Here is a 20159-nt window from a genome sequence, read left to right on the forward strand (position 1 = left end):
TTGGAATTGATGGCTGGACAAAATTTGTTTCCATCGACATCTCTTCTCTTGTCACTCGTGCAAAGAACTGCTGCTTCTCACGATTCAATCAAATAACCTGTGAGGCTCTGATACCAAATGTTGATCTCAGAAAATTGAAGAAACAACTGTAGTATTTTTGCAGCTTTCATTAAGAGAGAATTGGCTATAAATAGCCTTACAAACAGTAACAAAAACAAACTGAAAATCAGCAGCTCACATATCCACTACTCCTATAACGTAGGAAGTAGGTAAGCAGTTGATTGACTAAAACAAACTGAAGCTAAATGATCCTATTAAATAGGAATTATTAACGACCCAGTACAAAGACTGGTGAACCAAATTCTAAAGCTAAAATTTTAATATCTAACAATGAAAACCTTTAGTGATTATTGTATTTGGTGAGATTTTATATGTGAATTTTGCATCTTTTACCTTTAAAGATGAATTTTGAAAAAATAATTAATTTAATGTTTTTAATTTAAAACATTCTAGTATAGTTCATTTTAATGCTTTAAGAATCAAAAAGCTAATTCAAACATATTTTACTAAATTCTATGTAAACAAACAAGTCATAATTAAAAAGTATATAATATTTTGAGAATATTAATTTTTTTATTAAATATATTATTTTTAAAAAAAATGCATGATCAATTTGGATATGAATTGTTTTATTGAAACCAAATCATGAATGGACTTCAACTTGGTACACGAAAATTAACATAGAATACTTGATATTATAGTTTTAAAACCTGGTTCGGTCTGGCGGGTCAATTCAGGATCTCGTCGATTCGAGACTGAAACCAGATTAGGTTGAAGAAAAACAAGAAAAAAAACTTGGTTGACCTGGTGGGTTGACCCGAAGACCCGACTGGCACGGCAAGACCTAGTCAAAACCCCGGTTGCAACCCATTGACTTTTTTTTTTACTAAAACAATACCGTTTTGATTTTTAAAAAAATAAATTAACCCGGGTGACCTGGTTAAAATCTAAAACCTGAGTCTTAAACTGGGCCGATCACTAGACCAAATCTAAAAACTATACTTGAAATGATTATACGAATTAATTAAATTTTTTATGAAAAAGAAAACACATAATATATTTTATCCATTAACCATATACATATCGAACGTAGACAAGTCGTTCGAGTAGATATGGACCCAAAATATATTTGTTTGGGCCCTAAAAAAACCGTAGTGGTGGTAGTGAAGCTTTCTATCACTCCCTTACTCTCTTAAAATAAAAAAAACCCTAGCCCTCATCTCTCTCTCTCTCTCTCTGACAGGCTGACACAATCTCAAGCAGTAAACCATGGCGACAGCAACAGGATCAGCTGCTGCGGCAACAGCGAAGACACTTTCGCAGAAAGAGCTAGACATTCAGATGATGTTGGCTGCTGAGGTTCATCTTGGCACCAAAAACTGTGACTTCCAAATGGAACGTTACGTTTTCAAGCGTCGCAATGATGGTACCCAGCACACTCTCTTTTTATATACATATCTGTTTTGGATGCGTAGATCTTATATCTTGAGGAAATAGTTCGTTTTTTATGGTCTATTGTGGATGTTGATCTATTGAAGGTTGAGTCTTTTTGTTTGTTCTTTTTTTATGGATGTTGGATTAGAGTTGATTTGTGTTTTTGGATATCGAGTAGTTGCAGATACTTGCTTGTTTGGTAGTTTTGGTTCTGAAGTAATGAACTTGAAATGGTTTGGAGATGTTTGTTTTGGAAGATTTGCTTATGTTGAGATCATTGGTGGGAGAAACCTGTGGAATGAAAGTTAGTGGCTCTGTGTTTTTTGTCATTTGTTATTAAGGCTTCAATTTGGCATCTGCTAACTGTATTAGATGCAAGGGAGTTATAATTTTAAACATGTTTGTTTTAATGGTCAATTGTGCTTAATGTTTGTTGAATGTAGTTTTTTATTTGACCTTTTTTTCGAATATATGTACAGTGTGCTTATTATGGCTACTCATCCTTGTGATGCATCTGACTGGAAAAGAGTATTTAGTTTTAACTTGGTCATCTTTAGTTCATGATTGTTTCTCGTTACATTTTTTGGTGTTTATTGCACAGGAATTTATATCATCAATCTTGGGAAGACATGGGAAAAGCTTCTGCTGGCTGCTAGAGTTATTGTGGCAATTGAGAACCCCCAAGATATTATTGTTCAATCTGCAAGGCCCTATGGTCAAAGAGCTGTCCTCAAATTTGCCCAATACACTGGTGCTCATGCAATTGCTGGAAGACACACTCCTGGTACCTTCACTAACCAGATGCAGACTTCATTCAGTGAACCTCGGCTTTTGATCCTCACTGATCCGAGGACTGATCACCAGGTGAACTGAAATTCATCAATATGCCTATTGGTCTTTTTGCACATTGTTGTTTTTTGTCTTTGACTTTTAATCTTTATCATTCATGCCATGCAGCCTATCAAGGAAGCAGCTCTTGGAAACATTCCTACCATTGCTTTCTGTGACACTGACTCTCCAATGCGGTTTGTGGATATTGGCATTCCTGCTAATAACAAAGGCAAGCACAGCATCGGATGCCTGTTTTGGCTGTTGGCAAGAATGGTTCTACAGATGCGTGGAACTATTCCTCAAGGACATAAGTGGGATGTTATGGTAAGATATTTATTTGAAAGCTGTTTCACATTCTATCCCTCAAGCCCCCTTCTCTTCACTTTCTGTTTTTTCTCTCGTTAAATTGCAAGTAGGATGCCTGCATGCTGTGGGCACCAAACTTTCCATAGCAAAATTTCTGTTATGATTTGCCTGCATCGGATGCAGGCATTCATAGTGCTGTATTGTTTAGTATTTTAATGCCACATTCTACTGCTTGGGATTGCCGTTATGTATTATTCTTGGTGAGTTTTACAGTTTCACATTAGCTATTTATTGTTTAGGAAGCATGAACTGCTTTGTTTGTCATTTCTTGGGACAGGTGGACTTGTTCTTTTATAGGGAACCTGAAGAAGCAAAGCAACAGGAAGAGGAGGAAACAGTTCCAGCTGCTGATTATGCACTCCCTCCCGCTGACTACGGGATTTCTGCTGGGGAATGGAGTAGCACTATAGCCGATAGCCAATGGACAGCTGATGTTGCCCAACAACCCATTCCTGCTGCCAACTTCTTCCCAGAGCAAGGTAATAACAATTCATTCAGACCTACGAGTTACCTATCTTTTAGTTATTTTTTTCACTAACAGTCTTGTTTCATTCCATCACTCTATTAAAAAATTAGGTGGACTTTCTGTTGAATGGGGTGCAGCTCCTGCTCCGGCTCCGGCTCCAGTACCCCTTTCAGCTACTGAACTTGATGGTCCTGCCCCTGTTGCTACTGGATGGGACATTTAAATTCCGCAGGAATGTTCATGCTCACAACCACCATGTTTTGCACTTATTCTAGAATCATGAGTTAGTTTTTGAGGGGGTTCATAAACATCAAGTGGGGATGGACATGTTTTTCTTGTTTCTTTTTGGGCTCGGTGTAGTTCTAGACGTTAAATTTGTTAAGAGATTTTGACACTGATCGGGGTGGGGTATCCATAGCAATGCTGTGTTTTGTCATGTCATTATTTAAGCTTCTATCATCTCCGTTGCCCCCTGTTATTTACAAGTGAATTTTGATTGCCCAAGCCGCTGCATCCAGCCATTTTGTCTCTGCTCCCGCAAACTGTGGGATGCGCAGTTTTATTCCAATTTCTTAAAAACCCTGAGAATTTCTGTTCGCTTGTCAGTGGAGACTGGAGAGTAACATTTGAATGTAACAGTTGAGAACTGCCCGTTCTATTCGCTAGATATATGTAAATATATACAGGGTGGTTTAGAAAACTATTCTTTTGGGGCTTTAAGGAAATGGACTCGAGAGATCCAAATGAATTCAGCTAAGCTATTTACCCTTGTAATTCCTCAATCATGCCTTTCTGGAGGCGTGCAATTGAACAAGATGCAGCGTGTCTTTACACGATCCGAGAACTGCTTTCTGTTTCAATAAATGATATCTTTAGGTTGATCCTTATTTTCTGTGATGAAATCCACATCCTTCGGATGGGATTCAACGGATTATGGCTCAAATGAATGATGTGATGGAAATTTGGAGGTCAGCTTCAATGGGACAGCATCTCCCCATACATTACCCACCGCACAAATTGGTCTGAAAATCCACCCTTAAGGTCATCAGAAGAAAGATTGGTCCCAGTTTGACTTCCTCCCTGAACAAAAGGAAGCAGCAGATTAACATTGTGAAACTAACAGAAATCAGGAAAGCAAGTGATGAAACATAGAATGGCAAAATTGTATGGGATTGGTGTGTACACAACGTAAAATATATTTGATGCTTAAACATGTAAGAGATTGATCAGGCAATTTTAAGCAATTTAATAATCACATGACGGCAATTGAGTAAAATGCTGACAAATAACATGATTGCTATTGTATGTCATACACCAGAAAATTGCAGCAAAGCCTGCCATATACACTGTAAACAAATTGTGAGTGCAACCCAATCTCCGTTCTAGAAAGCCAGCATTAAGTCCAGACTCCAGACAACTCCTTGTAATGGTCACCATAAAGGCATCATGCATGATGTGACACTGCAACTAAAATAAAACATACTGACCTTCAAGCTAGATCCAGACTCTGTAGCAGATGTTCTGGTTTCTATTTTCAGATCATTTGCAAGATTCTCAGACGATAGGCCAGCAATAGATCTGCAGCCATCAAAACAATCGGTGAGTATTGCCTTGGGCTCCTCAGCTGAAGCACTTAATCGGAAGCACAAAAACTACCTATCACATAGATCTTCACACGAATTCCCAGATGAGGAAAGCCACTCCTTATCAAGGAAATTTGAGCAGCTACAAGCATCCCCATGTTCATAATAGCAAATATGATCACTTTCAAAGTATTGGCATTCCTCATCTTCAAATATCTTCCTGCAAGGCATTGAGGGAATGTACCTAGAAAGACACCCAACATTAATCAACCATAGGTGCACATCAAATGCAACAACTGCATGATATAAAAGGGTTTAGCATGCATCCAAACATCTCCATTTCTAGCTGAAAATTACATGTTGAAATTTGAGTGAGGACAGCAACCAGATTTTGTAGCTGCAGCCTTCATAAATACACCTCACTTATCCACTCCCATGTCTACACTTTAGATGAAAGAGTAGATGTCACTACAATAGCAGTGGAATGGCAACTTATCTCCTAATGGATAAAGAAATATATCCTACTTAATAAAGAGAAGCTATCTGGCTTTTCAATTACTCATCAACTATGCACCTCTAAGAGGAATGATGAATACAAATCAGATAAACCATGGGCCTGTCTTATCAAATAGGGTAATAAAGATGTAACAAGCATGAGAAGCATTAAGCAATTTAAGCAGACCTGGAATATGATATGTCAATTTCACAAGCTGGTATCTCCGGTGTTGAGTCTGAAAGACCCTTATTAACTCCACCCTCCTTTTCAGATAAAGATTTACAGTATCCAACACTGGCAGCTGATACAAGCGACTCACTTTCACAGGGAAGATTGCCATCAGAGAGTGATCTTTTAATGAGTGACCTAAAGATATAAAAAAGAAATGTTTGCATAAAAGTTTCCCTCCAAATGAAATTCTAGGTTCATGACATTTATCTTCTAATCATTATATGGTCAAAGTAACCCTGGCATTAAGCTCACAGACAAACATGGTTAAACACACATAATTAATTTGGAAAAAAGCCCTTCGGTTCAAAATCATTTGAATCAAAGATATGAAATGAGAAATTCCAACATCAAAATTGTAGTTATGATTTGAAATAAAAAATGACATAAGGAATTACATTTACTGGAAAAAACTATCTTTAAGCTGGTGATTTATTTGCAATACTTGAAACCAGATCTACATCATATCAGAAACATGCACTTTCTCCAAACCAAGGTCTTTCACCAATATATCTTCTTGTAATACAGTTTTCCAATTCACAAAAGTGTCTCTACATAGTTCTTATTCACAGAGAAGTCCCAAGATATGAAGTAAGACTTGTCAAACGCAGAAACTGAAATTCTCAACACAATTCTCCTTCCTTTCATGTGAAATCATAGTCCATGCTGACTCTTAAACTCAGTAAAATGTTTTTGCATTGTCAATGATTACCTACTTTTATACCCCATTGTCCAACGTAATGTTACCCCCAAACCCACCCAAATGAAGTGGTTACCTAAACAAGTGCACCATTTCAAGTTCAGCTATAATTATGGAACTGAGGGAGTTACGTGATTATAGAAAAGTTCTTGAGATATGGAAAGTTACACAGAATACATTACCTAGCATTCTCAACTAAATCAGGACCACGCCTTCCAACATCATAATGCTGATCTGAATCCAATTCCCACAGTGCTGGTTTTCTCTGCTGTGGCTGGAAATGACCCAGGAACCTGACCAAAAGTTAAGGCAAATATCACATCAAATGCATAATCCATCCCCTGCAATGAACCCCTACCATCGAAACATACTATTTTAAAACTCCCAGACCTTGGATGTTCTTTTCAGAGAAAAGTAAAGATGGCAGTGAAGAACAGAGCTTATTTAACTTACACATTAATAGCATCTTGTTTCTCAGCATCCATGTAGGCATTGCTGTAATAACGTTGTAGAGTTCTAAAAAATTCCTGGGAGTGAGTTGCTGCTTTCCACTGACCTCTTCTCTCAGAAAATATCTATTTAACATCATCATTGCAGCATAGTGAATTAAACATCCAGTATATTTTAGAAACAAGAATGTTTTGCTTTTAAGGAATGAGCTGACAATTTCATTGGTAAACACATCAATTTCTCATTTAACTCCTGAGATACCTTATTTTCTTCCCATGGTAAGTATACCAAAAGTGATTACCTCAGTTCCTTAACATCGCAATCAAAGATGTGATGACATGCAAACTTAAATTTCTTAAATAAAACACTGATGTGACACAGCCAACTTAGTCAAATAGTATAGTTTGTGCACCCTGGAACATTGAACAGAACTACAACACAAGTTTGGCATTTTTTTTCCATAGGCTCACCAAAAACACATGCATCCAAAACTAAGAAACATCAACAAGCTCGTAGATCTTTCTTTCTGATTTCAAAAATCCTACACAAATCAAATCATCTAAGCAAGCAACAGACCCATCATACTGCAATTTTCAAATTGAATAAAGTAAAACAATCACACACCTACAAGCTCCATAATCTCGTGTGAGAAAATCCTTGGTTTTTTCCTCCAAATTAAAAAAAATCCAAGGTAACAGCTAGCTGTGCCAAAAAATGTATTCCATCCACACATTCATGTCCAATCATATTTTAATCATATAACAGTAGGCCTCCCCAGAACCATAAGGATTACCTTGTTGTGAGCAGTGGACCCACCATACTGCAGTGCAAGTGTGTCGCCCATTGTCTCGTAAATCCTCATTAAATCCTCTGCTAAAGGATTATCCAGATCAATATTTGGATATTCCATATATCCAAGTGCATGCAGCTGATGTCCAAGAGCCACCAATCCATAGGCATATTGTGCAACATTTGTGCGATCTAAACAGTCTATGCAATTGGTCCTTAAAACCCCGTTTTGGAACATTGGAACCTTGATACTTTGATTTCGATTTGCATCACAATCAGCTTTGGTAATTTCTGCATCCAACTTGCCGACATTGCCATTTTCATTGGACAGGTTTTCAAGAGAACAGTCACCATCGTGTTCCCTGCACCAAATTTGCATTGCTACCATCGTAAGGAAGTTACAGGAATTAGACAGAAAGCAAGGAAAAAATCATGGCAGTGTACCCCAAAATGAGTAGTTACTAAAAGGGTATCATTCACCATGGGATTGCATTTTCTGTGTCTTTCCCACCTCTTTTTGAATTATTACAAAGCACAAATGCAAAAACACATATTCCACAAGCTGCACATTAATGACTTATGAATTTTGAATCAACATATTTCCTCAAATCATTTGAAATTCAATGAAGCAAAAAAAAATACACATCAATTAAATGAATTTACAAAAAAATTAAAAGTAGCCTGAAAAGCAATTGTGTAAATACATTGTAAAGTTTAGCAGGACAACAAATTCTCAGAGCAAGTATTTCCCATAGTGGATATCACAAAAAAAGATACCATGTAAAAAGAGTTGGAAGCCTTTTGCATTAACTTACTCAAAGCAGGACCCATTTAACAATCCCTTGGAGCTTGAACTTGGCGTGACTTGACAATAAAAGATCCCAGTTAAATTCAATGCATTGGCAGTGACTCTTCCAAGAAGTGCTAGGACATTTGTAGTTCTGCTGAAAATAACCAAACACTATTGACTTTAATCATCATAAATTAATGTGTGAAAGAACAGTTTGGGGTGGGCAAGTGAAGTACTTTCTAGAATGTTTATTCAAATCCCAGTGTAGGAACTTCAGACGATTCTCCTCAGATAAACTTTTATTGATAACTCTGATGGCATTTGCAAATTCAGCCCGAAGTATTGTTTCACGAGGCTTCTTTTCACGCGACTGCCAATCACCAACATAATTGCCAAAAACATACAACAACAACCAAGCCTCAATCCCAGACAATCACTAAACATAATGATAACAATAACAACAACAAAAAAAATCATGAATCAACTTTCATATACAAGAAGCTTAAAAAGATCACATGAGCACAGGCATGTGGAGCAATCTGTGTCTTGGTAATTGCAGCAACCTACCTTTATTAAATTCAAAACAATTATTGGATTTCCATATCTCTTCACAAGATTTTCAAAATGAAGTTTTGTTGCCTCAAAATTTTGGTCCTTCCTTGATACTGCAAAATAATAATAAATGAATAACTTATGAAAGTTATCACTGAGAATAAAAAGGTTCAGAATACCGAGTTCATACACATAATGTCAGGTTTAAGATTCAGTCGTGAGGACTCCTGCGACCAGAAAAGCGGGATTGAACCCCGATTCTGCACAACAGAACTTATTTGCACTGGCTGTTCTTCAGAAACATCTTCAAACACAACCTGTTCTGTCTCGACATCATTAGCTACTCTACCCTTCTCATTCACGCCTCGTTTTAGATATCTAGATAGACAAGAGAAAAGTAAAGTCACAAAAAAATTCATTGTAAGTTCATCAGCGATCAGGGGGGTAAAACTGGATAGTGGCCTTTTCATAAAGTCAGCAGCAGACTATATGAAGAAGTTAATATAAAGATTGAATCAAAAGCATTTGAGAGTTTAACATGTTCAAGGGCAAAAGATCTAAGCAGCCATGCATAAATGAGGAAATCCAGCTAGCATGTTGTTCAAAAGTTTTGAAGACTATCCATACCTTGTGCCAGCATAATGCCGTGATCGTCTAGCAATTAGAGCCAATTTAAACTCCCTGCCAGATACTGAAATTTTGACCTGGATACCAACACAGGAAACCCAGAATAGTTCAGACAAATTTGCATCAGTAAGATTGAGAGGATATTCTGAAGGCCAGATAAATGTGGATGATGTTAATCTTCTGTTCAACTTACAAAAGGAGCATGTTCTTAATTTAGTTAATTTCCCTCTCCAAAGATATTGATAGGGGAACTTCAACTCCTAACTCAAAATGGGATATTATAATAAACTCAATAGCTTTGAAAAGAACCAGACTAAATAGAGAGTACGAAATTAGAGAAGATGGCAAAACATAACATACACCATCATATTTGGTAATGGACATTTTCTATCATGGACTATTCTTTACTTGCACCAAATGTCTTTAAACACTTTTGTATGGTTGGTGACTTGAAATAAGATGCACCTGTTTAAAGAAGCCATGTACTAATGCCACCGTCCATAGAGTATTCTTGAGGTTATTTCGAATTCCTTGAGTTAAGAATTCATTCCAAACAAACATTGATTCATAGTGAATTTGTCCTGTCTCGTTAAAAGATAAATTCTTCTGGAGACTGTGCATGACATTGTAGGAGTAGCTGAAAAAGAAGTCTCTTGTAAGGTCCACTGTGCATAGGAGCTTCTTGTATCTATTTCATCAAGACAAAAAAAAAAATTGAAGGACAAATCAGTATGTATTTAATAATGTTATAAAGCACAAAAAGGATACTATGAATTGTTAGTCCAATAAGTATCAGCCAAGAAACTTAAGTAAAACAAATAGAAAAGAAAGAAAGAACAAAAAGTGAATTTTCCCCCACAAACCCTGATGATACCTTGTCTCATTCAACATGTTCTATTAACATCACAACAGCAATGAAGTTTGTCCCTGTACATATGCAGGAAATGAACTGGAAATAGCCACTACACAAAATTATCAACTATGAAGGACGTGGCAGTACTATTTGCTATGCATAAATTTGAATTAGATGCCCTACTTGTGTCATCTCAAAAACAAAATTAAACAAAGAAAGAAGATAAAACTATAACTACAACTACTAGAAGAACCTGAATAAGTTTGAATCACAGAAGCCCACATCATTAATTAACACTGAAGGGTGTGATGACAAAAATAGTTGAGAAATTACCTCCAGTGTTGAACCAGTCTACTTCTAACAGACAACACAAAACTCAGACTAATTGTCCCAAATAATTAAATGAAAGAAAAATACCAAACTATTAATTTAAAAATCAAGCACCACAACCATAGAAGAGTCATCATCTAATTACAAATCAACAATGGCAATTCTGATATTAGTCTCTTAGATCTCCTTAACGGTGCCGGGTACATATTACATTTACATGCAGAATGGACAAAGACCTGTTCTCGTTCTTAGAGCTAGTCATATTGGACCGCACGGTAGAATTTGGAATAGGAATCATCTCGCTCTTGGTTATAGCATAAATTGTATGGCCACAAATTGCACCAATCTTCCTTCTTTTTGTTATCAGCAGCATGTAATAGGGTCCCAAAAATTTAATGAACCCTATGTTGAAGGAAAAAGAAAAAATGAGTTCAATAATTAAACAGATTAAATGCTTATATAGAAGACCTTGCAGATACAACATACCAACAATTCCGTAACAAATAGTGACAAATTTAAGTCCACCCGTTGACTTGTTGCCTTCATGTATTCGCCTTAGCAGATCACAGCATTCACTTTCTGAATATGTTGTAGAATCTTCAAGAACAATGAGTTCAGATGGCTCTAAACGATCAATCTTTAACACCCTCCAAAGGGTTCTGTTCTTGTCTCCTCCAATCATATAAAAATTCTGTCACGTAGTAGATGTTGGATTAGAAGTTGCTGTAATGATGATTTGAGAAAGTGGCATGGATAATCATTAAATATAAATAAAAGAACGATGAAAATAAAAATGTTTTGACAAATAAATTCATATTACCAAAGTCACTTTACTATGTTATAAAATAAATTGTGGGATAAATGAGAGAAGGAACAAAAAGTTCCACCAAACAAAAGTGGGAATCTTTCAAAAGGGAAAAGTACATCATTCAGTTCATTGAAATTCAGCATGACAGGAAGGAGAAAAAGTTCTAAGCAACTGGTTTCCTGCTTCATCATCAGAAGGATGCAACTCATGCAAGAGGACCGGTTGAGCATAGTTTTCCAATGTGTTAGTGACTTCAGGGTTCAGTGAGAGAAAGGGCTCACATTACCCATAATAAATTGAACATAACCCCCAATACTGAAAAATATAGGACAAAGACATGATGGGATAACAGCTTCATTATAGCATACTAGAACCAGCACAGATAGCTCCCTTCATACTTCGTATAAAACAACAAGAAACAAAAGATCTGGTAAAATTTGGGAAATTAATGTCCCATGTCTGTATTACTCTCTCTTTATAAGATTCACTGAAAGAAAAGATGGACTATGCTTGACCACCTTATTGAAACAAGATTAATACAACGAAGTTACCCTGTTGATTGCATGCTGAAAAGAAAGACAAAAATCTTTAAAATTCAATAGACCTTTTATGCCTCAAAAACACGATACTGTGCAAGAAAACACGAGGAAGTAATCAAAAAGGTGAGTGACCGTGGGGGGGGGGGGGATTTTGTATTGATGCATGATTAAAATGTTGATCTCAATTTATGCAGAAAAGGAGGAAAGAGAAGGAAAAACAGGCTAATTCGTGTAAATGTTTTTAATGTTATTAACCTTAATCCTACTATTCAATTTTAATAACATCAAAGAATTGTGCAACAAATGACACCCAAATTTGGCATAACAAAGAAGTATTCCGAGGAACAAGCTTGCCGACATGTCAATGAGCTGCTAATGTATAAAACCGAATGGCAACTGAGCAAAATACATACTCTTCTTTCCATTATTTTGGGAAAAAAGAATAAGGAAGCAAAACAAGTATAACAAAGTGAAATTTGGACATGTGTAACTCCCCACCTTTTTGCACAAATTCCACATCCCTACTTTTTGAACAAAATCATTCCATGACATAAACCCAGCATGCTCTGAGATTTCAAAATGAACTAAGCAAGACAAAACTAAACATAAACTCAACCAATTGCGGACTAAAATCAAAGAGACAAAGAGTACTCTATTCGAAACATTATCTTCAAAGCTGAATTGCCAATCAAGTCCACACCACCACCTGATCAAGTCAAAAACCTAAATCCAACACCATGCGAATCATATCCAATGTAAACGATCACCACAGAAAAATCATCAAGATTTTAGAATTCCTCACTTTAGGGAGGCAATCACAGAAAAAATCAAACGAACACGCGCACAGACAAAAGAAAAGAGAAAAATCAATATCCCAGAAATCACAATCAAGAACTACAAAACCAACAAATCATAAACCTCAAAACACAAAAAAACGAAAAACAAAAACCAACAAACACAAAAACATAAGGATAACAATTGAAGAAAAGTGAGCGAGTAATTCATGTGCATACCGAGCGAGTCTCATAGAGTCTGAATTTCTGCAAGTAACGGGAATCGGAGGAACCACGAATCATGTTTGTTTCCATTTGGGATCCCACCATGGTGAACCTCCTGAGGTTGAGTCAACTCCACTGCAACAAAAACTCCTCCACTTCTCAAAATCTACACTCAAAGCACACATCTTTAACTATCTATCTGTCTGGCTTTTCATCATATGTGTAAGCGAACACGCAGAATGAGAGTTAAGAAAAACAAAAGAAACAAGAAGCAAGCAAGCAAACCAAATCACTCAAAGTTTCAGTCTTTCTTTTTTTGCAGTGAAGATTAAAGTTTTGTTGGAGAGAAAGCAAACCAGAGGATGAGCTAAAGACGTTTTGGAGAAGATAGAAGAGAGAGAGAGACCACAAACCACAAACAGAGAGAGCTCAGAAAAAGGATGAATTTGTTTGTTTATTTTGTTCAAAAAAAAAATAGACTTTAATTTATTGACACTGTTGCTTAATAAGTTGTCAGAAATTCAAGAGAATGCGTGAGGTGTCTTGTGAGTTTTTTCTTCATGTGACTTCTTTGCTCTCTGGATCGATGTTATACTTGTTTTCATTTTCTTACCGTTATTGATGTGAATTTTGGTTGATTTTGTTTTTTAATTTTTTTAATTTTTAAATATATAAAAATAAAATTTTCTATTATTTTTTAAACTTTATTTTTTATTTTGAAGTGATTTAAAAATATAAAAAATTAATTTAAATTTTAAAATTTTAAATTTAATAAAAAGCTAATTCAACCATGAAGCCTTAGAAAAATTCAAATTATGTCCAAAACATGGGTTACTTTTTAAATGATTGGTTGAAAAATATTTTTATAAAAATTAAATTTTTTTATTTTTAATTAATGTTTTGATATTTTTAGATTATTTTAATGTTTTAATATTAAAAAATAAAAAATATATATTATTTTAATATATTTTTAGATAAAAAATATTTTAAAAAACCTGAAAATGTTAAACTCTACTGTTATACATGTCAAAGCGTTCATTTCAAAAAGTATGTTTTATAATTTATTTTAAGTGGATTTTATGCATGGATAATAAAGGTCAAAAACCAATTATTAAATTTATCTATTGATGATTTAATGATAAAAGTTTGGAATTAAGGGATTTGTTTTTCCTCTAGTTTCAAGTTTGAACCCTGTAGTTGTTAATATGATGGTCATTTAAAGCTTACATGATCGTTAATTTCAGAACTCGTAAAATTAATTGAGATACATATAAAATAACTTGATCATATTAAAAAAAAACAAATAATTATGAAAGATTAAAGAAATAAACTTTATTCTTCTTCGTTGTCAGAATCCAAATCTCATGCTACACACACATACAAACAGTGATAAAATAAAGCTATCATGAATTCTCTACTCAGAAAACTTTCAAATATGAAATATAAATGAATTGTACGTTTTAAGAGGCATCTTTTATAACTTGCTTTTAATGTTATTCGTTCGTGATAAAGGAAATGAGAGGACAAAATTCTCTGAAGACATCCTTTGTGTTCACTTCACCAAGATAAAACAGAATTTTATATATATAGTTGGATTTCAAAGAATCAATCTTCTCTCTTGGAAATCAGTATAAATTCCCATTAAATTGTTCATTTGCAGGAGGATTAGCGTATTGTATTCCCAACGTGAAGCGGAGCTTGTTCTTGGTGTGTTTGAAATTATGATAACGATGATAGTTTAAAGTGTTTTTCGTTTAAAAATACATTAAAATAAATTTTTTATTTTTAAAATATTATTTTTAACATCAGCACATCAAAACGATATAAAAATATAAAAATAAAATTCATTTTAAGCAAAAAATAAAAATCAAGATCATGGTAATGCCCATTTCAAATAATTATCCAACTTGTCATAGGAAATATATTTTATTTTATTAAAAACGTATTATAGGACGATCGCATGGTGTTAGTGAATAAGAATATGCTCGTATCATATTCTTGTGTTTGCCCAAATTGCTTGCGAGCACATAATATCATAATAATATTCCATGGAAATGTGGAATATTTGCAGTGATGTCCACGCTGGAACTCTCATTTTCCATCTTCATCGCATGACAATATTATATTCACCATGATTGACTTGCCAAGCTTGGAATGCTAGTCGTGCTTCCGTGCATCTCTATTTATTATTAATCAAATTACTATTTTTTATTAGAAAAAAATAATTAAATAACAATAACCCTCTCCCACGTATCCAGCATGCAAGATGGTAACAGTAAAACTCAAGCAATAAAGTGATTATTTTCAGTTTAGTTTGATTTTTATTCAAAAAAAAATAATTAAATTGAAATTTTTTTTCAAAAAAACCTGAAATCGAACCAAATTCAGTTCAAACCGACCGGTTTCGATTCGGTTCGGTTTTTTAGGACAAAAACTGGTTCAAACTAGTTTGGTTTGGTTTTTCCGGTTTGGCTCGGTTATGACTCGGTTTTTTCAGTTTGGCTTAGTTTTTGTTCGGTTTTGGTTCGGTTTTAGGCTTATAAAACCGGAACCAAACCGGCCGGTTTTTTTAAAATTTTAATCTGTTTTTTTTACAGTTCGGTTTTTTTAATTGTATTTTTTTAGTTTTCTTAGTTTTTTTATTTTTATGCTCTCTTCTAGTGATTATTGCATCTTCAGTCGGGGGAAAAAAATTATTTCAATATTCTCTCTTTGTAAAAGTTATTTTTGTATAGTGATTTGTTTTGGCGGTGTTAATTGCAGGTTCTGCCATAAAATTATTTATTTATTTATTTTTAGAAGAGATAAGGTTGAAAGTAATATCATGTGATGGAGTTGCGTCTCAATATGTTTTTTCAAGGTGTAATTATTCAATCTTGGTGTAACTTTATGCGCGTTGACTCTGCTAATATGACATTGATGAATCATTACTAGCCTAGGATGTTATTCTTATCTCAGTGAATAATAAAATTGTTTAACATATAACTTTATTATATTCAAAATATTTTAAAAAATATCATATTTCTCCTTGTAATTTTTTTGTATATTTATTATTTTTATTGTCCGTGAATCAATACAGGATAAATAAACCACTATTAGACATTGTTGTATGATGTTTCTAATGAATAATAGAAGTGATTAATATATCACTCTTTATTTTTAAGAATAAAAATTAATAATAATTAATTTGGTGTTTGAATTTGATTTTTTTTATTTTCATGTTGTAATATGTGAATTTATTTTTGGGTTTTATTTTGAGACACCTTCCCTTGACACGGCGAGCAAATTTGAGCTAGATGGACATGATTTATATAAGTTTATTGAGTGTTAGTAGCAATATTCGGATCTATTCTAGACATAATCAAGAATTTCCAAAGCTTAATTAACTATTAATAATTTTTTAAATTCAACACCCGTATTCTAAAAATGAAGATTGAGCCTTGTCATCGTGTTCAAATCTCAAATTCCTATCCTAAATCTCAATACTTTCTTACCTTCAACAGCAAATAATAGGAACCTTCATCGTTAAAAATAACGCAAAATTTTTTTGACATTAAATATGATATTTTAGAATAATTTTTATCTTTTATTTAGCATGACTAATTATTTACTTATAACATCTAAAATATCAATTAGAATTTTTTAATTATTATAAAATTAAATAGCAATTTTTTTATTTTTACCTTTATGAATCTTAATAAACTCGTTGATATGTCCCTAGGAACATAAAAAACATACACTTAAATAATCTAATGAGGAATTTAATCTTTAATCAACGTTACTTACCATCAAAATAAAATAAAATAACTCTACTCGTCAAGATATCACATGCTTCAACTAATATATAAATACGATGAAAATCTTATTTGATAGCTATAATATTAATTTTATGCATTTTTATATACCTTCTAGCAATGGACTTGAGAACCCCACAAAAATGATTACAACAAACAAGTTTGACTCGTTAAAAGACAGCAAATGGAGAGAGTGGTGGCGCAGACGTGCGGATACATCAAAACTTTACTTCTCATACAATGCAACCCTCGCACGATTTCAATGGCAGCCGGAGACATTACATTCGTTGGACTTTCCACCCAACCTTATCTTATTTATTTTTATTTTTTTACAATATTATCCAAATACAGTATAAGGTTAATTTCGTCTTGATTATTTTTAATTACAATGTTATTTTGTTCCCTGTTGTTTCTATTATTTTTATTAATATGAATATTTAAACTAACTTACGTGTATTTTAACTAATTTTATAAATATCAAATTTATAGCTAACCCTTGCATCGCTAATGACAACTAATATAATTACAATTTTTCTTTTGTTATGTTTTCTTATCTTTCTCTTCCGAAACCTCACACATTGATCCTATTAGAATTCATTAACAAAAATCTAAAAGAGCGACTTTCACTTAAGACAGAAACTCATGTTACTCTGGATTGAATATTATAATGATGATTTTGTATTCTTAATTGAGATTAATTGAGAGAAATATTGTACTTTCCCATAATTTATTAGTTGTCAGTTAATTGATAAGAAAACAATTAGATTTTTTCATTTGTTTACAATATAATAAAATAATTACTTTTAAAAAAAATTATTGACATCTAGGGGATTTTTTTTTACTTTTGACTTTTTAAAATATAGTGATAAATTATTATTAGAAGGAAGATTTTTTTAACCTGTGTTTAAGAGTTTTTTTGTATTTTCATCCTGGTTATTTGTTTATAATTACATTAACTAAAGAATAATTTAGTATTTTAATAAATATAAAATATTATTTAAAAATTAACAAAATTTATTTAAAAAAATAATAACATCGTCTTAACATTTATTTTTATATATAAAAAAAAGTGTGAACTGACTTATCACAAAACGCGGGCCACCTGGAAACTAATTAAATAAAAATATTATATTATATTTCAATCCGGTAGAATTAGCAATATTTAACTTCGACTAAATAACCTAAACACACACGCGCACACACTTTGATTTATGACAATGGTATTATAATAGTTTTTATGTTTATAATTTAAAAAAATTATTTTATAAAATATATTTTTAATTAAGATTTATTTGATATTTATATATGTTTGGTTAAAACTGTGGTTGAAATTGAGATTAAACAAAAAATAATTTAATGTGTTTGGTTAGGAATGCTTTACAAATCGAGGTTATAAAATAATTAAGAAAAATATATATTAATATTAATAAGTTTTAATTTAAATATTATAGATTTAACTCCTGGTATTACATCATGAAATAAATAATACATATATAAAATATTTTTTATTATTCCATTAACTATCTACAATTCCTTCACGTACGAAATCTATCCTATAAGGACTATATTTTTCTTGATTTTTTAAATGCGCAACAACATCAGGTAAAATATTATTAAGAACAAAATTGAGATTGCGATCAAATTTTGTAAATGCTACGTCATCAAGTAATCTCTTTCTAATTTTATGTAGTGTAATTGAATAATGTTAAACACTAGTTTTTCAAATAAAACACAATTAAAAATAAAAATAAAAATTAATTTTTTTAAATTGGATCAGACCCGGTTCAATATTGGACTGGATTCAATCCAGCCACAACGGTGAAGAGTGTATCCATGAATATTGAAAACACTCTTCACTCTTTACTTAAATTAACAGTAAAAGTAAATTAATTCACTTTTTATTGTATGGAAAGAGTAGAAGCCGCTCCGAGCTGCTTTAGGGTGTTTGTTTACACGGTAACTTTAGCTTTTAAAACAAACTGTGTAAATTAAGTGTTTGGTAACATAAAAAAAAAATCAGTTTTTTATTTGATGAGCCCATAATTTTTTCCACCAAACCGGGGTTTTGCAAAAGCAGCTAGGAGCTACTTCTTTTTATTTACCTGGACACTGTTCATAACAGTGCCCGTGCCAGGTGATGCCAGGTGAATTATAATTTACATGCAATGCGAAAAGCATTCATTTGGCACTGTTCACGTGAACAGTGCTATGTGAATTTTTTTTGCACCATTAACGTGAACAGAATTTATTGGACCGCGTCCGACTAGTAAAAAAAATTTAATTTTTTTAAAATTATGTTTTACTCAAAAAACTAATGTTTAATATTATTTAATAACACTACATAAATTAAAAGAACATCGCATAATGACGTAGCATTTGTGGAATTTGATTGCAATTCTAATTTTGTTTCTGATGATATTTTACCTGATTTTGTTGCAGGCTTAAAAAACCATAGAATCTATAATCCTTATCGGATAAATTTTGTACGTAATAGAATTATAAATAGTTTAATGGAATAATAAATAATATTTTATATAAAATATTATTTATTTCATGATGTAATAGGAGTAATTAATTCTACAATATTTAAATTTAAAACCATCAATATTAATATATATATTTTTTTAAATTATTTTATAACCTTAATTTCAAAAGCATTCTTAACCAAACACATTAAACTACTTTTTCGAGTCAGGGCGTAGCGTGGTGGTAAAGGGCTTGAGATTTGCACAGCCCTTTAAAAATACTCGAGTTTGAGTCAAGGTGTGCACATCTTGTAAAAGCCTGGGACAGCCGGGGTTTTACTCACTCATCTGAGCCCATAAAGTGCGCTTTCCGGGGGTGGGGTTTTCTTGAATCCAAAAAAAAAAAAAATTAAACTATTTTTTCTTCAATCTCAATTTCAACCACAGTTTTAATCAAACATCTATTTTTTTAAACTAATTCCAATTAAAAATATTTTTTATAAATTTTTTTTTTCAAACTACGGCAGTAAATGGCACGTAAACACACCGGCAAATTCTGATAAGTCTCATTAACAGTAAATAATATTTTATTACCAAACATATGATATATTGCGTTTAGCAGAGACACAAACGCGCCCGAAGAGACCAACGGGCTCGTACGTTGTGGAATGAACTATGAAGCTCTTTTTAGTTTTTACTCGACGCAAAAAAGTGCTGACGTTGCTAATATTTTTTTACCGTAAGAAAAACTCAATTGAAAACTGGAAGGTTTATAGATACGGCATTGAACGAAATAAACAGAGGATTCTACGTGGTAAAAATAATAAAGAGTTTGTTAATTGTAATTAAAGATTACATTAAAAAAATAAGATAAACAAGTTATTTTATTTTAATATTGAATATATGTTTTAGTTTGAAATTAAATCTTTAAAATTTTAATTCATCTTAATAAATAAAATTAGATTTTATTTTATCATTTTTATTTATCATTAAAACATCG

The 20159-nt window shown here is 32.9% G+C and overlaps 2 protein-coding genes across 6 annotated transcripts; one reads left to right on the forward strand and one right to left on the reverse strand.

Annotated features, from left to right (window-relative positions):
• The first annotated feature begins 1212 nt into the window (after nucleotides 1–1212).
• LOC133673012 (small ribosomal subunit protein uS2-like) lies at nucleotides 1213–3661 on the forward strand. The gene is made up of 5 exons (XM_062093607.1): nucleotides 1213–1486; nucleotides 2096–2358; nucleotides 2452–2649; nucleotides 2969–3170; nucleotides 3268–3661. The coding sequence occupies exons 1-5, from the start codon at nucleotides 1330–1332 to the stop codon at nucleotides 3378–3380; spliced, it is 933 nt and encodes a 310-aa protein (XP_061949591.1). The 5' UTR covers nucleotides 1213–1329; the 3' UTR covers nucleotides 3381–3661.
• A 121-nt stretch (nucleotides 3662–3782) lies between these two features.
• Nucleotides 3783–13447, reverse strand: LOC133672984 (phosphoinositide phosphatase SAC2-like). Of its 5 annotated transcripts, none has more exons than XM_062093587.1 (17): nucleotides 13314–13447; nucleotides 12916–13066; nucleotides 11042–11246; nucleotides 10792–10957; nucleotides 9838–10060; nucleotides 9373–9449; nucleotides 8936–9123; nucleotides 8761–8858; nucleotides 8430–8563; nucleotides 8219–8347; nucleotides 7408–7765; nucleotides 6618–6739; nucleotides 6347–6457; nucleotides 5423–5602; nucleotides 4814–4984; nucleotides 4645–4735; nucleotides 3783–4237 (listed from the first exon to the last, which is right to left on the reverse strand). In XM_062093587.1, exons 2-17 carry the CDS (start codon nucleotides 13003–13005, stop codon nucleotides 4133–4135), a joined length of 2448 nt encoding a protein of 815 aa, XP_061949571.1. In that variant the 5' UTR covers nucleotides 13006–13066; nucleotides 13314–13447; the 3' UTR covers nucleotides 3783–4132. The 5 variants fall into 5 exon arrangements, with proteins under 5 accessions (XP_061949571.1, XP_061949563.1, XP_061949556.1 ...); XM_062093579.1 differs by having other exon boundaries at nucleotides 13257–13438; XM_062093572.1 differs by having other exon boundaries at nucleotides 13186–13438.
• Between the last annotated feature and the right edge of the window lie 6712 nt (nucleotides 13448–20159).

The sequence above is a fragment of the Populus nigra genome, chromosome 1 (assembly GCF_951802175.1).
Source record: "Populus nigra chromosome 1, ddPopNigr1.1, whole genome shotgun sequence".
NCBI lineage: Eukaryota > Viridiplantae > Streptophyta > Magnoliopsida > Malpighiales > Salicaceae > Populus > Populus nigra.

Coding starts and splice junctions, on each gene's coding strand:
- LOC133673012 (XM_062093607.1), top strand. CDS start 1,330: ATGGCGACAGCAACAGGATCAGCTGCTGCGGCAACAGCGAAGACACTT. Junction 1,487..2,095: donor TTTCAAGCGTCGCAATGATG/GTACCCAGCACA, acceptor TTTATTGCACAG/GAATTTATATCATCAATCTT. Junction 2,650..2,968: donor GACATAAGTGGGATGTTATG/GTAAGATATTTA, acceptor TTCTTGGGACAG/GTGGACTTGTTCTTTTATAG.
- LOC133672984 (XM_062093587.1), bottom strand. CDS start 13,005: ATGGTGGGATCCCAAATGGAAACAAACATGATTCGTGGTTCCTCCGAT. Junction 8,564..8,760: donor TTGTTTTGAATTTAATAAAG/GTAGGTTGCTGC, acceptor GGTGATTGGCAG/TCGCGTGAAAAGAAGCCTCG. Junction 4,985..5,422: donor ATTGACATATCATATTCCAG/GTCTGCTTAAAT, acceptor GTGTCTTTCTAG/GTACATTCCCTCAATGCCTT.